This window comes from Camelus dromedarius, chromosome 16 (assembly GCF_036321535.1).
Source record: "Camelus dromedarius isolate mCamDro1 chromosome 16, mCamDro1.pat, whole genome shotgun sequence".
Lineage (NCBI taxonomy): Eukaryota > Metazoa > Chordata > Mammalia > Artiodactyla > Camelidae > Camelus > Camelus dromedarius.
Genome location: NC_087451.1, coordinates 12,855,796 through 12,873,225, shown reverse-complemented (window position 1 = coordinate 12,873,225; position 17,430 = coordinate 12,855,796). Strand labels below are relative to the sequence as shown.

General features: G+C 49.4%; 1 protein-coding gene and 2 non-coding genes across 15 annotated transcripts in view; 2 read left to right on the top strand and 1 right to left on the bottom strand.

Annotated features, from left to right (window-relative positions):
* BCAS3 (BCAS3 microtubule associated cell migration factor) overlaps positions 1 to 17,430 on the top strand; it is a 482,840-nt gene that overhangs the window by 445,223 nt on the left and 20,187 nt on the right. For 7 of the 13 annotated variants that reach the window (XM_031467999.2, XM_031467997.2, XM_031468000.2 and 4 more), the window contains one exon: positions 14,313 to 14,486. In XM_031467999.2, the coding sequence (XP_031323859.1) occupies positions 14,313 to 14,486 (174 nt within the window). The remainder of the gene's footprint in view (positions 1 to 14,312; positions 14,487 to 17,430) is intronic. The other 6 variants (XM_031467998.2, XM_031468001.2, XM_031467994.2 and 3 more) reach the window with 1 other exon arrangement.
* On the bottom strand, positions 6,927 to 7,033 carry LOC116158059 (U6 spliceosomal RNA). The gene has a single exon (XR_004142284.1). It is a non-coding gene; the product is annotated as a U6 spliceosomal RNA (small nuclear RNA).
* TRNAA-CGC (transfer RNA alanine (anticodon CGC)) lies at positions 12,428 to 12,501 on the top strand. The gene has a single exon. It is a non-coding gene; the product is annotated as a tRNA-Ala (tRNA).

The following is a 17,430-nucleotide window of genomic DNA, read 5'->3' as shown; positions in this document are numbered from 1 at the left end:
ATAGTCAGGAGAAATCATCTTTCCTAAACAATTGGCTTTGGAAAATTATCTTTCCAGGATAAATAGAAATATTAATTGAACTTATTTAAATACTGCAGGGGGAAGGTGCCCACTGGGTAGAGCACTCCGGAGTGTCCCTCTAAGGGGCACTCCTTTTCAGAGTTATTTTAGAATGAGGGCTTTAAGGATGCTACTGCCTGGAGGTAGGAGGGTGGCCCAGTAATGCCTTTATGAGCTCCCTTTTCAGACCCACGATATATACATACTTCAGATGAAAAGATAACGAAGGTTGTTCTTTCATCCATTCATTCAGTAAACATTTATTGGGCACCTATTACGTGGCCAGATCTGTGCTGCAGGCTCTGGGTTCTTTGGTATCTCTGGGACATCAGAACAACTTCTGGGTGAGCCCTTTTGATCCTGGAGGACGGCAGTGGAGGATCTTGTGCAACATGAAAGCTGCAGTAAAGACGTTCCTGGCAACCTCACATTCCTGGTTTAGAAATGAGCCGTGTGCTGAGCTATGTGGACGTTCCCACACCACAAGAAGCCACGCAGTTTAGACATCATCTTCGCGTCTCACAGGAGCTGGAGGGAAGTGGTGAGAGCACCGACCTAAGGCCATCCGGCGGTACTTTGCATGCAGATTACACATTATGGTCTTGAAGGTTCCATCATGGACCTTGTCATTTGAGTCTTCACATAACTTTGAGAATTATAAGCAACTAGCCGTAAGGCTATGCCCCACCCCACCCCCATTTCACAGTGGCTTTAAAAATAAAATATAGGAAGGGGCCGCATGAAGAGAAGAGATTGCAGCGAGATTCAAAGGTGCCAGCAACTGTCGGACCTTAAAGGTAGACACCGTGGGCAGGGGGAGGTGGAGGAGGGATGGTTCGCCCGAGGCATGGGGTACCACCCCCCGCCCGGCATCACCTCCTGCGTTACAAGTTTACAGAGCTCCTGTCCAGGCCTCTTCGTTAATGACTTGCCCAGGAGGGTTTGGGTGAGCTTGCAAGTTCACTGAGCTGTTTGGTAGGTGTTTCTGTAAGAAAGATGGCTTGGTGTTTATTTATTGCCTTTTTGGGGGGAACAGCCTGAGGCATATGAGAGAGCTATTCTAGTAACTTTTCCACCTGAAAGGCATTTCTCAAACTCACAGGAAGCACAATGAGAAATTAATTTTTCCGTTCCGCTGCGAGGTCTAACTCAAGGGTCGAGGACAGGCCAGTGTCTGCCTGACATGGCAACATGAGGTCTCCAGGCCTCTGGTGGCGCCTTGGCTTTGCTTTTTTGCTTTCATTACTCTCCGTATGGATTGACTCTGCTCTTCCTCTAATTCACTGTGCACCCTAGGTCCAAAGATAAAGAGAGAGGTTTCAGCGCACACGCAAACACGCTCGTTCGGGGCTGACGCTGTAAACCTGCTCCTTGCGTGAGTGTAGCAGAAACAAACCCTGTGGCTTCCTCCTCACGGGGCGGGGGGAGGGGGACTGGCATCACTTACACAAGGAAGGGGTAGAGGAGGCTCTACTGGCCTTTTTGAACTTGCTTCTCAACTCGGGAAATGAATAACATCCTGATTGGCCCCAGTGGAGTAGAAGTGGAGGGAAAGGAGGGGGGGCCCTGGCCCCAAGCCCCAGTCTCGGCATAAGAATCACTTTACCCACAGGCGCCAGACTTGGCACACGGTGCGACCAATGAGTGGAGGGGAAATCGCAACCAGATTCACACAGTTTGGGGGCATTTTCGTACTTACTACTGCAGTGGGCAGTTTACAAGGCCCAAGCAGGGGTCTCCTTCATTGGCAAGCAAGTGTTCCCAGCCCTCTCCTATAGGCAGGAAGGCCAGAGGGGAAAGGGCAGAGACGGCCCAAACATTGCCCACCCCCACCGACACACACTCACACACACACACACATGCACACACACTCTCCCACTCAGCTCCTAGGCTTAACACGAGGTACGAACGTCTCTGTTTGCTTTAATAGAGGTTGAATGTCAGCTGGATATCGTGGACCCAGGACTGATTTGCAAAACCAGGGCTCTGTCTGCTTCTTCTCCCATCAGGGACCAGGACCCATCCCCTCCCTGGGCCTCAATTTCCTCATCTTGAAATGAGTAGATACAACCAGATATACCCTAATTGTGTTTCGGGGGACAGGACAGGGTGAGGGGGTTGCGGTGTAGGCAGGACTCTCCAGCGGTGTCCCACACACAGATCCTCTGGGATCTGATATGAAGGCAGATTCTGATTTATTCATCTCTCGGGTGGGGCCTGAGGGGCTACGGTTCTAACAGGCTTCCCGCCACTGCTGCCGGCCGATGGCCCACACTTTGAGTAGTGAAGGTGGAGAGCACAGGATGGGGTTCCCCAGTCGACGCTCTGCCCCCCCTTAACTCCCTGAGCCTCGCCGTGCTCCCCAGGGGTGTTGTGAGGATGAAGAGGGGGAAGCGCCGTGAAAGCACCTTGGAAAGTGTAAGGGATTATTGTCATTGCGAAGATTTCTCCGCCTCATTGCTCCCCGCCGCCCCCCGTGTGTTCCTGCAGCATCTCAACTTTCCCCTACATCCTCCCCGGTTGCCCTGCCTGGGCTGCTGAGTCAGTGTCGCCAGCCAGGCATAAACAAATACCTGGACATGTCAAGGCAGGAAATGACAGTTCCCGGGCCCCCGAGAGTTTCAGGCGTGGGGCAAGCCTCAAACACACCTTGTGCGATCAATTCAAGTGATACTGAGCTGAGCCTCACCCCCACCCACCCCGTGGGGCTGCCGGACCAGGAAATGAGGCCAAAAGTCAGGGAAGTCCCTGTAGGACAAGGGGCCTGAGCACAGCCCTAGCTGAGCTTTCGGCAAGAAGAGATGACCAGTCCTCCCCGCCAGCCCACTTCTGCGCCCGCCACCGGCAGCTACGCTGATCGCTCTTAAGTGTGTTGCTTTGTTCACTGAGGACCGTCACAGATGGTCCCACAACTCCCCTGTGAGGCAAGGAACTCGGGTGACTGAGGCAGGTCTCAGACTCACCCTGAACCTCAGGATCCTCATCTATAAAATGGAGTCGACAGTGTCTGTCCTGCCGACGGTACAAATTTCTATGATCCTAGAATCAAAATGAAATAATTGGGTGAAAGTCAGCAGTGATGACGTGACGTTACGTGAGGTATGGTCTTCTTCAGAAGAGACCTCCTGCTTCAGCGGAGGTGACTCTGCCCCGCCGTGAGCAACACCCCTGCTTTGGTGTTTGTGCTCAGACACCCCCTCCTGCACTGTGGATTGTCCAGCCACCTGAGTCCTCCACGCCTGGTGGAAACCATCCCCGATCGCCCCCACTGCCCCAGCCCCAGTGGGTGTCCAAACACGGCTGGTTCTCATCTTGCTCGTCTCAGGCCCTGAGGCCAAGTCTTTGCTGAACAGCTTCGTTAGATGGGCCTGGAAAGTAGAGACCCTGTTATGTAATGGACCCCAAGTCAGGCTAGCAGGCCAGGGCCAGACCTTCATCCCAAGATGCCTGCGGCTGAAAATCTGGCTCAGGTTTGCCCCCTGGAGTGAGAGCCGATGGGTTTTGATGGCAGAGATAGGTAGAAGGCTGACCACACGTTACAAATGGAAATGCCTGTTGCCCAAGCTGGGGCCCCATTTTCAAGGCCACATACTTAGGTGACTACCAGAATAAGAAAACCAAAAATGGGCAGGGTATCAAACCAGTCAGGCACATTCCAGGACCCTCCTTCAGCACAGGGTGGGTCCCTCTCTTCCTCTGCCCACAGCCACTGCCCTGGGGGCTTAGCAGGGGCCACTTTGCCCACCCACCCCGCTCTGGCCTTTGAAAACTCCGGAGGCCAGCAGGGGCCCAGGCCTGCAGAGTTGGGCCTCCGTTCATCTCAGCCAGCCCGGGAAGCAGAGAGGTCTCGTCTGAGGAGATGCAGATCCTCAGGGACGGTCAAAAATAACCCAGAAGGACAAGCCATGCTTGTCTGTGGGCGTATTGAGTTTCGCATCTGAAATCCAGTTGTGATAAAGCTGATGGTTTTGAAACATCCTCTTTAATTAATAAAAATGGAGGCTGTCTTAGCCTGAGGTTTCAGGCTTCGAAGTTCTCCTACGTCGAGAGCCTCAAATCTGACTTACTTGCGGAGCACTGAAATCCCTTTTAAGACAAACACAGGATTTTGGTTGGGTTGTTCCCCTCACCCCGCTACAGCTCAGTGGCGAGAATCGCTTTTAAATTCTGGAATAGGAAGACTGAGCCGAAAATCCCCTTACTGGCCTTGCAACCTCTATTTTCAAAATCAAAACTCAGCTTGGATTTTCACGGGAAAAGTACAGGCTTTGGAGGCAGAAGAACCTAGAATCAAAATCTGACTGTACCCTGGATATTGTCATCCTGAGCACAATTTTTACTTCTCTCTACCTCAGTTTCTTGATCTGTAAAATGGGAATATTAGCACCAACCTCCTAGACATGAGGTGGCTGTGCCTGGCTCAAAATAGACACTCAACAAATGTTCGTTCTCTTGTCTTTCCTGATATCTGATCACAGAACTCATTATTTGGAATTGAGACTGTTCTGGAAAACCCAGTTTGTGGGCTTGCTTGTCCTGAGAGATACAGTTCCACAAAGTTTTTCCATTCAAGGAGTTGTTACGTTTCTGAGCAGGCTGTTTGTCTTGCAGTGTGTTCTGAACCTCTCCGTGGGAATCCTCTGGCTGTGTGTAAATTTCCTCTCCATCCTCAGAAGCAGGCAAAGCATACTAGAGGGAATACATTCATTGCAGTCTAGCTGCAGAATGAGTCTTCTCTTCCTATTTACAGAGGGAGAAATCTTGACTGTGTCACGTTTAAAGCAGAGGAGGAAAGGTTCTCTGGGATCCTGCCAGGGAAATACCAGAGTCAGCCTGACCTGGAAAGCTCTCCTGCTTGAGGCACCTCCAGGTCTGGTCTGAGTGTTGACCCTGTGGAAATTTTCCTTCCTGGGATCTGCAGTGATGACTGAATTCTTGGGCTCCCAGGCGAGAGGCAGGGCCCTGGTTCAGTGACCTCCTGGTGATGTGTGAGGGACTCAGACCTTCCCTGACAGCCATGAAAGGGTGTCTCCTAGGAAGCTATGTCCTATTTATCCCACAGGATAGTGGGAGTGTGGGGGCGGGGCAGGGTGGGGACAAAGGTGACAGGTAAAGGGACTTGATGTAAAACTTGAGTTGCTCTTCTGGGCCTTTCTGATCTGATGTATGAAATTTGTACAGAGGTGGAATTGTTTCTGCCATTTTTCACACACAAGTTGGTGCACATTCCTGATAACGAATGAAAAATAAATATGCCAGCTGTACACAGGGATGGGTCAACATTGCGTGCGGACAGCCATGGCCACTGGAAGAAAAGCCAAGTACTCACCTGCCCCAGCTGAGTCAAGCACAGGGCTTGACAGGGGGACCAACTCAGCAATGGCAGGCCCTCCCCTCAAATGCGTCTCCCAGGCACCCTGTCCCGGCCCCAACACGAGTCCTTCTACAGAAGACATTTCTTTCTCTCTCAGCTTTTTCTTAGCGTTTGTTGATTTGTTTTACGCTGATTGCAAAAATTATGAGAAACCTACAGAAAGGTTTAAAGTAACAGCAGAGTTCCATATAACCCAACAGCCCAGAGGCAACCATGGTTAATAACAACATTTTGTCATGAATTGTTTAAAATGTTTTTTTAATGCTTTCTTTACATTGTTCAATAATACTAACTACGCAATTTTGTTTCACTTTTTTTTTCATTGAAGTATCATTGATTCACAATGTTTTAGTTGTAGGGTAAAGTGATTCAGTGATTCAGAATATATATATATATATCCAGAATATATATATATATTCTTTTTCAGATTCTTTTCCATTATAGGTTATTACAAGATACTGAATATAGTTCCCTGTGCTGTACAGTAGGTCCTTGTTGTTTATCTGTTTTATACATAGTAATGTGCATGTGTTAATCTCAAATAATTTAACATCATCTCTTAAAGAATTTCTCTTGTTACCAACATCATTTTTCATGACTGCCTAATATTCTACTGCCACAATGAAGTATAATTTACTTAACAAATACCCTATGGTAAGGCTGTATTAAGTGGCAATGTGCATCTTTATGCATGAAGTTTGTTGGCATCTTAGATTGTTTCCTTAGGTTAGATTTCTGGAAGTAGCACCCTAGGTCAGTAGTTGGGCACGTTTTTAAAAGGCTCTTTATACATATTGCCAAACTGCCCTTTAGACAGTTTACACCAGTAATATTCCCGTTAGCAACAGTCAATCTTAATTCATCCTTACCTGGGTCGAGTATGATTCTGCTTACTCATTGAAGAACTTAGAGGGCAGAAACGTCCTATCCGCATTTTTGCTGTGGGGAGATCAGGGGATGTGAGGCACCTGACCTCAGAGCTAAGAGGCCACCTCCCCTGCTCTCCTGTGCCCCCTGCAGTCATCCTCAGGGAAGCGGGGGACATATACCCGCTTAGATGCCATGCCTCCCCATCAAAGGCTCTTGCTGTGTAAGGACACAGAGCCACTCAGCTGTCATGAGGGAGTTACCCAGACTAGGAGCTGATGTGCCTGTTTCCCATCCAGCATCCTCCTTGAGCCACTTGTCTTCTGGCCTAGAGGTGTCCCCAGTCCCTTTCTTCCTTTTTTTTTTTTTTTAATTGAAGTATAGTCAGTTACAGTGCGTCCATTTCTGATGTACAGCATAATGTCCCAGTCATGCATATACATATATATATATTCATTTTCATATTATTTTTCATTAAAAGTTATATTACAAGATATTGAATATAGTTCCTGTGCTATACAGAAGAAATTTGTTTCCTATCTATGTTTATATATAGTAGTTAATATTTGCAAATCTTGAACTCCCAAATTTATCCCTTCCCACCCTCTTCCCCCCAGTAACCATAAAAAATATGGAGCGCTTCATGAATTTGCATGTCATCCGTGCTCAGGGGCTACGCTAATCTTCTCTGTATTGTTCCAATTTTAGTATATGTACTGCCGAAGTGAGCGCCCCAGACCCTTTCTAAGCCTTTCACAGAATCCCACTGCTCCTAAGAAGAGCCGCTTACAGAGCCCGGGGTGGCTGTCTAGGTTGGAGTGGCCCTGGGCAGTCTTACATGTCACTCTTTCATGTACTATCCAATCAGAGGCTTACAACAGCCCTAGAAGGCAAAAGTTCATTCCCCTTTTTACAGGTGTACTCTTTTCCTAGGACAGCCGTCACAAATTCCCACAAACGTGCTGACTTAAAACAACAGAAATTTATTCTCTCATATTTCTGGAGGCCAGAAATCAAGGTGTCAGGAGGACCACGCTCCCTCCAGAGTCCCTATGGGAGAATCCTTCCTTGCCCTTTCCACCCGAGACTCCCTTACAGGGTGGCTGCTTGATGATGAAAATGAAATGTGGCTCCCTTTGCCCTGGGAACCTCAAACACCATCTCACTGTTACTCTGTTAGCACGTTATTGTTAATTACGTTGCAGCTATTCGTGAACCCCTTAAATGAGACTCACTCTTTTATTCCCCATGTGATAAGTGGGGAAATTAAGACCTAGAGTAACTAGAAAAGTTAACAAGAGAATTCCACTGATAACCTAGATGTCTGGATTTATAACCTACATTCTAAGCTTTGAAGTATGAGTTGCGATCGTATATTGCAATTGTGAATGTAGATGTCAAAATGACTGCTCTTTTTTAATGGCTTTTTTAGACTATTTTTTTAATTTATTAAACTATAGTTGACTTACAATATTGTGTTATTTTCAGGCATGTAACTTCAGATTCTTTTCCATTTAGGTTATTATAAGATTTTGAATATAGTTCCATGTGCCATATAGTAAAACCTTGTTTTTTATCTATTTTGTGTATAGTGGTGTATATCTGTTAATCCCATACTCCTAATTTATCCCTTCCCTTCCCCTTTGGTAACCATAAGTTTGTTTTCTATGTCTGTGAGTCTGTTTCTGTTTTTTAAATCAGTTTGTTTGTATTTTTTTTATTCCACATATGAGTGATATCATATGGTATTTGTCCTTCTCTGCCTGCCTGACTTCATTTGGTATGATAATCCCTATGTCCATCCATGTGGCTGCAAATGTCCATATTAACTGAAAATAGAGTTACCATTTGCTCCAGCAATCCCACTCCTGGGCACACATCCAGAAAAGATGAAAACTCTAATTCGAAAAGATACTTGCACCCCAATGTTCATAGCAGCACAATTCACCACAGCCAAGACACAGAAGAAACCTAAATGGCCATCGACAGACAAAGAAGATGTGGTTTTTGTATATGTACGATGGTATATTACTCAGCCGTGACTATTTTAAGTTGCAAAGAAATTCTTGGTGTCTCAATTACTGTTGAACTCCTCTTCCCTGGCTCAGGTGCTTTTGGCACGTTGGCCACACATGGCAGTCTGCGCATGGGCCTCTGATGAACAATGAGTAATCCCTTCCCACTAGCGGCCTGTGAGGACAGATGTGCACGACATCCCCACATCTGGCTGTCCAGCACCTCCTGGCTGGCCAGCGTTAGCTGAGGAGTTTCTCTACTTTGCTGTTCCCTTTCCTTTCTCTCGCTAACTTCACTTCTGAACTGGAGCAGTAGATCCTTTAAAAATGAACTAACCCCAAGGGGTGGGGGGTATAGCTCAGTGGGAAAGCACGTGTTTAGCATGCATGAGGTCCTGGGTTCAATCCCCAGCACCTCCATTTAAAAAAAAAAAAAGTGGAAAAAAATGACCTAACCCCAAAGTCTAAATGCCTAAAGCCAAATGGATGAATATGGAACAAACATGGCACACGGCCACAAGACTGGTGAGCATTAGATGAGTCACAAAAGGTTGCTGGGGTCTAGGCCCCTTTGCTCTGTGCTACGTCTGTGGATGTGGGGTTATGGTTATTTTGGGAACCACCCTAAAGGATTGTAGAGAAAGGAGGTCCCCCACAGCGCCAGTCTCGAGCTGGGTTTGGTGAGCCAGCTTGGACAGCAGGCAAGGAGACTCTCCAACGGCCGTTCCTTAGTTATCATCGATGTCATTGTCATCACGCGCTCTCACCCAGAAGGGCTTATGTCCCGAAGAGCATTGTTTAATGACAAGTTTTGCACTTGGTACCTGACCTCCCTGGTGGCTGGAAATCTGATCAACAGGCTCCCATCAAAGTCCAAACCCTGGGCTGACAGTAATAGATGCAAAGCGGGGGCTGAGCCGCAGTCTCGTGAATAGCGAGGATGTGATTAGACACTATCAGCTCAGGGGACCATCCCACCTCCCCTGGGCCGCCTCCGCCCCTGGGCTCCCGTGCCCCTCGACAGTGGTATACAAAAGACAGAGCACGTGTCCCCTAGCCTCCCCTCGAGCTGGCTGGCTCACCAGCTGTCACGGCATGCCTCTAATGGGTTTGTGAAACCCAAGAACCTGACCCATTTCTCCTCTGGGGAGAGGGTAAAGCTGGATGCCAAGCCAGGAAGCAGGATTCGGGACACTCACCTGGATGAGGCTGGCTCTCGGTGCCATTCAAGGCAGGTTGTTTTGGTTCTTCCAGTTCCCAGAATCTCAATGCTAAAATCAGTGCACAGACAGCAGGAGGGTGATATTGTGACACGGTTTCCTGCTCACTTACAATCTTCTTCCTTCCTCTCATTTAATTTTAGCTCCTTCTCCTGCCTAGCGCAATCTCTTTCCTCCCAATCCTGGCCCCACATATTTAGGCTCTGGGAACCCTCCCCCGCAAAAGGGTGTTGACTCCAGAGTGACTGTCAAATTTCTCAATGATCATAAGCAGTCAATAAACATGTTTTAAGCAATCGCAATGCACCAAGTCCAGTGCTTATTACAGACTTATGGGTTATGGAGGAATCCACGCCCTCAAGGAGCTTCTAAACCAGGTTGAAGAGCAGATCATGAGAATAATATAAGGCAGTGCGGGAAGAACACAGGGGACCGATCTAGTTAACCTGGGATCCAGGGATGGGCTTCGGAGGCATCCATCAACACCCTGAAATGGCTTCCATCATTTAATGTAGGCAGACACATTTTGAGGGGTAAATTTATAGCTTTCATCAGCTTCACCCCAAAAGGTAAAGAACCTTTTGTACAGTCAGACTGTGGACGAGCGCTCACTCTAACTTAGTCACTCAAGATTTCATTGAGCAAATGAGACTTGAACTGCATCTTAGAAAATATATTCGGAGAATCGCAGGGTGGTAGGCGGCCCTGAAGGAAGAGGTTCCCAGGAGGCATCAGGGGAAGACTGTTACACTTAGAACCAGTGACCTGAAGTTGCCTCACTTCTCTCAGTCTCAGTATAATATGAATCTGTAATAAAAAATGGTGATAATTGCTGCTTCCCAGAGTTTTGGAAGAGCCATGAGCATTTTTTTTTTTTTTTGGCTCACTTTGTATCCCTACCCCTTAGCACAGTGCTTGACTCATATCACAGTGGACAGTAATCAGTATTTGATGAATGTGGGAGTTAAATAATAAACGTGAGAGGGCTGGGTAAACAGCGGAGCATTGCTTCAGCAAAAGATCGTTGTAGCTAAGTACATATATTTCGTCTTTGCAAACAGCCTGCCGTAAGTGTCTTCTCCCCCTTGAAAGTGACCCTTTCCCCCGTAATGGGGCTCAGAGGGCCAGCCCATCTGACGGAGTGTCTCTGGGCTGGCCAGATGAATGATAGCCGTGCCGACCATGCTGACAAGATGTGCAGTTTGCCTCAGAGCCCAGAGGTGACCTCACTCTCCAGGGGCTTGGCCTCTAACCCCAGCCCCTGCTGACACACACACACCTGCAGCCATGCTCTCACGCCGGGACCAGGAGAGCCCGTGTGCACCTAGGCTGCCCTCGTCTGTCCTCGTCTGTCCTGGTGGGGCTGGAAGGGCAGGATGGGACGGGGGTATTGCCGAGCCTCTGCTGGGACTCCTTGAAGCACTAGGAGCTGGACCACTGATTGTATCTCCTCTGGGACCTCTCAGGACACTAGAAACAATCGAATGTTCCTTTGCTGAGCACCTTTCATATCCCCACTCTCCTACCCACAACGTTCTTGCGGTGCCCACACTAAGGGAGAACAGACTAGACCTTCTATCACCCTTTTTCTCTCCTGTGTGCCGCCAACAGACAGCATGGCTCATCAGCGTTCCCAAGAAACTCTAGGAAACTTGGGCTGGTGGGGGAGTGGGGAAGACTTTGGAAAGGCGGTGGTGGAAGGTGACAGGAGTTCTCAGAACCAGTTAGGAAGGACAGAGGTGACTTCTCCCTGGAACGGTTCTCCGCTGCGGGTGCAGCTGAGGGAGGCAGCGTGAGAGCTGAGGGGATGAGCTCCAAGCTAAGAACTAGGAGCCTGTGTTCCAGATCTGTCACTGAGAGACTCTGAGCATGCCACTTAATCTCTCTGAGCTTCCAGCTCCTCTCCCATGAATTGCAGTTGGTCCCTCTGGGCCTCTGAGGACCATTGTGATAGTCAAAGTTTATGACGATGCTTCAAGTGGTATAAAGCTCTACACATTTGTTATTCTTAACGTGTACACGGGCGCGGTCCTTATGCGCCAGGCACGCCCTGGGCGCCAGCTGCTTTTAATTTATCTCAGGCCATCCTCACAACACCCCTATAAGACTGTGTTGTTTTTCTGTTTGTACGGCTGAGGAATCGGAGACTCAGAACGGTGAAGAGCTTGCCCAGAGCGAACACACGTGCAGCTAATGTGTCGGAGCCTCTATTTCTGTTTCCTTTCTCCCCTATAACACTAGCCCGTGATCCTTTTCTTCCATACACTGTCGCTTGTCCCTTAAAATATGATGCATTCCTCTGGACTTTATCATCTCTCGTGGACCAGGCCTCTTACCTACACCCTCTTGCTTTAACATCTTGCTGGAGTGTTTTGTTTTCCTTCTGATTTTCCTTCTGATACCCACTGTGGCCCTGAGATCAGCTTACCTGCCCTGACCCCTAAACACAGGATGTATAAACCTGGCTGAGCGCCTTTCTGGAGGCAGCCTCCTGCTCTCGTGAAGCAAGGAAAGGAAAGATCATTTCCTTCCCTTCCCCAGGAGGAGACATCCCTGTCCACAGACAAAGCTGCCGCCCTGGCCCTGAGCACGCGGGGAGGAAGCGTGCGCACGTTTTATCATGAATCCTCTCTTCTGGAAATTACTAAGCCTAGACTTCCCAGGCAGACCTTCCAGAGAAGCAGGGGTGCTGTAGCTCTGGAAAGTCAACTCGGATCGGGGCAGCTCAGTAGGAGAGCTCAGACTACTGGCAGGACCCTCGCTCAGTCTCTTCCCTCCTTTGAGACCGGACAGAGAGTTAGCTCCACTTCAGAGATGGGAAAAGGAGATGGAGGCACTTACTCACATCTCTCAGTGGGTGGGTAGGGGAATCAAAAGCTCAGCACTGAGCGGGGAGAGTAGAGCTCAGTGGTAGAGTGTGTGCCTCGCATGCACAAGGTCCTGGGTTCAATCCCCAGCACCGCCATTAAATAAATAGATGAATGAACCTAATTACCTACCCCCCCCCCAAAAAAAGGTAAATAGATAATTTTTTTTTAAAAGCGAAAAACCTAAGCTCATGTCACCAGTGCCTCTGTGTCCTTGGGGACTGGGCACCTCCGAGTTGTTGCCAGTGCTGGTTGAGTGTGGGCTCCGAGGCAAGACTAAACGCCCAGGCCCAGGGAGGGCTGCCCCTTAGAGCTCCCCACCCGCACTGCCCAGCGCCCGGCCCCCTGGGCCCACCTCCTGACCCCACCTGATGCAGGGAGATGGTGGTATAAGGCAGCTCTCTGTTCCTGGGCCCTACCTGACAAGCTGATCCCCCGCAAGCCACTCTCAGGGTGGGCCTCTTCTTGGGGAGACGCATTTATAGACGCTGCCCATTCCCCCAGCACCGGGAGTCTACCCTACAATTAGGCAAGAGATAAATCAAAGCCAAACTTGGCTGATGACATTCAGGAGCCAGGACTGACCCTTGCCACACATAGAAATCCCAGCAGGCCGGCCGAGGGCCTTTTGTCTGGTCAGGAGAGCCCGGGATTATCTGGCCCTCTTTGCTGATGTATGGAGTCACCGGCTGTCAGAGTGTTTACTAACGGTTATCACCTCGGTGCTTTGGCCATTATCAGAGGCAGGGCCGCCTGCCGGGGCCGGGGCTCGCACCCTCTCTATTACCACCTGTCATTGGCAGAGAGTGTGCGCTGACGCTGCCCAGTCCTGACTGCCGAGGGAAGATAGTTTCTGACGGCTGATCAAAGAGGAGAAGCGAGGCCTGATAAAAGGAGTGTGTGTTGGTGTACTTTTAACTTTGGGAAACGTTGGCATTTGCATTTTTTTCCCCCATCTTCCTGGTGCTGGCAGGAACCAAGCCCAATAAATGCAGTGGATTTGGTTACCTAATCGCTGGGGAAATGGTATGTGCTTAAAGCAACAGAGCATGACGATAATCGCCTTCCAAGAGAGGGTGGATGAAATAAGCTTTCACAGAAGACTTGCTATATAATAAAGTAGAATAATTTAAATTTAGTCTTTGAAGCGATCTTGCATGTAAAATCTAATCTTGGCATTCAGCGGAGCTCCATGTACTTTCTGGAGTTGGAGAGAAGCTCCAGATTGAGGAGAGATCTTCATTGAAGATGCTGTCACCCACGTCTATTGCTGCCATCCCCAGGATGGTGCCCCAGTGGTGCGCATGTCCTTGGGCCTCTGGGAGACTGTACGTGGTAGAATAGAAATAGTTCTTGACTGAGCCGTCAGAAGATCTGAGTTCTTGAACCAAGTCTGCCACAAACTTGCTGTTGGATCTTGGGACTTAACTTTTTTGAACTTCAGATGTAAAATGAGATTTGGTATAGGTGATAGGACATAGTGTCTTAGAAGGCTTTTGTGTGTTAAGTGTATGTAACCCCTTTTTAATATGAATCTTTGGGTGAAGCCTTATTGTATCAAACAGAGAAAAAAAGAGGGGTTTAGGATGAACTTGGAAAAGAAGTTCCCTGCCCTTGACCTAGTTCCTGAAGCAGTCTCTGAAGACTTCAGAGAAACCCTGTAGTGCCTCTGAAAACAGCTGAATAAACCACTAGCCCATGACGTGGATGTGGAGGTCTACACACTCTGATCCAGTGGCACGAGCTGTTTCGCTCTGCCCTGCGCATACGGTGTCCCCTCCTTCATCCACCCTGTGGAAGAGCTGACATGGACCCCGGGCGGGGCGGGGAGTTGGTGGGGAGCAGACATAGGGAACCGACTGCTCTCTGCAAGGTGGACTCAGCATCGGATGTCCCCTGTGTGCTGCAGGTACCTTTGACCGGAGCGTGACCCTGCTGGAGGTGTGTGGGAGCTGGCCCGAGGGCTTTGGGCTGCGACACATGTCCTCCATGGAGCACACGGAAGAGGGCCTGCGGGAGCGGCTGGCCGATGCCATGGCCGAGTCACCGAGCCGGGACGTTGTGGGATCCGGGACAGGTACAGGTAGCCTCACGCTTCTAGCCTGACTTGGTAGTGACTGGCAACTGTTGGTGTGGAGCTTCTCTGGCGGGAGAGGCTGTATGTTTGTTTTAACTGTTTGTTTTTTTTTAATTACCACTCTGATTGCCATCATGCTGGAAGCTTCTGGTATTGAGAAGCCCAGTGTGGAAGGGAGTTCCCAGGGGAACTGACCCCTCCTACATGGAACAGTGCATACAGAAATGCTGTGGTTACACAACTGTGTTGTATAAGTGGTTTCCAGAAGGACACCTTCTCCCAGGGAAGGGACACCTTGGTGTCCCTAAGGTTTTCAGCAGCCCTTGGGCACCAAGTGCTGAGGCAGCACACCTCTGCTGTGCTGGAGCATCAGTGAGCCCTGCCAACCTGGGAGAGAGCAAGTGGGAAGCAGGCAGGGCTGGTGTGACCCCCTAGACAACTTTGTCTTATGCTGCCTTTTGCCTTTGCACTCTTGCCTCTGAGAGGGACCAGCAACTGGGGCCTGGGGTGGCTTCTCGCATCCATAGAGCAGTCAGGGACATCCTTAGATGATGGGTGAGCCTGGCCCCAGGCAAGCAGGTGTACACACACAAGTGCGCGCATGCGATTACCATCCCGCCATCTCCACACAATTACAGTGCAGCCTGCCTCTCCTTTTTTCCAAAGCACCCCCGTATTCCAGATATCTGTACTGTTAGTGATGGCTCTAGTCCGGCTTTTATGCCTGAGGATGACTGCTCCACAGGCCTCTTCCCAGTTTTCTGAGGTCAGCGGGAACTCTGTGGGGGGTGCACAGATCCTGGCTGCAGGCTCTCCCACTCTTGCCTGCCTGAATCCTCACAAGACTATGATTCTTTCTCGTGAACTTCTCCATCCCTGTTCCAGGTGTCTACTTGGAGACAGGATCCAGGGAGGAGAAACTTTCAACAACCCTGGGGCAGGAATCAGGACCAGCACCACTTAGAGTCGAAGCATTTTTGGCAGGGCTGGAAATGCCTGACGTTATCACATGGTCCCAATTCCCTGCAGATCCTCGGGGTCTTTTAGATATTTGGGTTTAGCCCTTAAGCTTTTCCCTCTCTTCTTCCCTATCCCGTTCAGTTCCTCTGTTCCTGCACTAAGAGGATAGAGACAGATTGTCCTCATCTCTATATCCCCAGCCCTAGCTTTGTGCCTGCCCACGGTGCTTGTGTGATAATTGGCAAAGGAACAGAATGGATGCGAGAGGGAGAGGAGGAGTTGGCTAGAGATAGAGAGGTGCCTGATCCGGCCATGGAGGCGGCCGTCTCTGAGGACCAGCCCCCTTCCATGGCCCCTTCTTCCCTAGAAGGGAAAGAGGTGTGGGCTTTGGAAGCTGCAGTAAGCTGCGTCCCACTCCCTCGACTCCCACGTGCACAGAGATGTGTGCACCACCTCTCAACCCCCATCATAAAGCCCCCTGATTGTGGACGGCAGGTCATCATGCCGTGGAGATGCGGAACAAGCAGCTCTGCCCTTTACTGGGGCTTCAACCTCATTGTGCTGGGAAGCTTGCTGAAGGGAGAAAAGCTTTTCCCTTGCTGAACCTTGCTCATAGCACAGCCTTTCCCCTGCATCTCTGGGACCCCTGGCCGGCCCCAGCTCACATGAACCAGACCGGTAGCACCAGATTCACTCCCCAGGAGCTGTCCTTCCAGGGGCTAGAGCAGCTCTGGGTCTGCTCTCCTCTCCAGCCGCCTTCCTCGGAAGCCACTTAGAGCCCCTCTGTGTCATCCAGCAGGCAGATTGGCAAGTGCATTCAGGCACGGCTGGGGAACCTCGGTCTGGCACAGACCCTTAGTAACCTGAGCAAAGCTGGCAGCCGTTCATCTGCCGGGCAGCTGAGGGATTCAGGAGAGTCTTTGTGGCCTTAAGCAGGTTCATGAAATTTAAAAAGAGAGAGAGAGAGAGAGAGGAAATTAAAACTGCATGACCTACAGGTCAGAAAATAGGAGGTGCCCTTTTTGAGCAGAAGGATTTCATTTTCCTCCCCAAACTGTCAGCAAATGGCATTCATCTGGTTTTCTTTGACCAAATTAAATCTATCAATCTATCTATATATGTGTATGTGTGCATATATATATATGTATATATATAAAAAATTTTTTTAAGTGCCTCAATTTTAAAGGCCAGTAAGTAAAGCAGATATTGTGGAAGTTAATCTGTTCCCCTCTGCCATGGCTGAAAATCACTTTTCACATTTTGCAACTCCAGATAAAGTATCAGCCTGCTAGTGCAGCCCAGGACCTTGAAAGGGCAGCTTGGCACACCCACTCCAGAGTCAGCCTGCTGCCCAGAGAGAGCCAGAGAAACACAGTGCGAGGGGGCTGAGAATTTCCCGCAAGTCACCCTTTGCTCAGAGCTGCCTCTCAGTTCCTCTCTCTTTCCACAAACCTGCTTCTCGGGTAGGGTGACATCAAATATGTGCTTCTGTTGGGTACTCTGAGGCTCCAGAGATGCTCGGTCCCTGTAATGCCTTCCAGCCAGCTCCTTGTTTAGTATAGCACCAGGGCTGGTGGCCTCTTCATCAAGGGATGAACGGAGCACGGTGTGACCCGTCACACCGAAGCCCATACGTGCTTCACCGTTAACAGCTAGTATCTAGCACTGATGTGCTGGTAAATGTTTATAACAACCAGCTCTCCAAAGGGAAGTGGGAAAGCCAGCCCTGATCAATAGCATTTGGGCATGTCCGTAGTATAAAAACTCCCATTATGGCCAATTTCAAGCTATCAACAGGATGTCAGTCACCTAGAAGAATTCCTGAAAATGTAACAGTCAGCCAGCTCCAGTGCCCCACTGATAAGCTGTACCATATTGCAAAAGCACACTTCCCAAAAGTAGAGCCAAACCTTTCAAAACCTTACTATCCCAAGAGTGGCCTGTGGACCAGCAGCACCATCCTGAAAGGGTGCTGATGAGAGATGCGGAA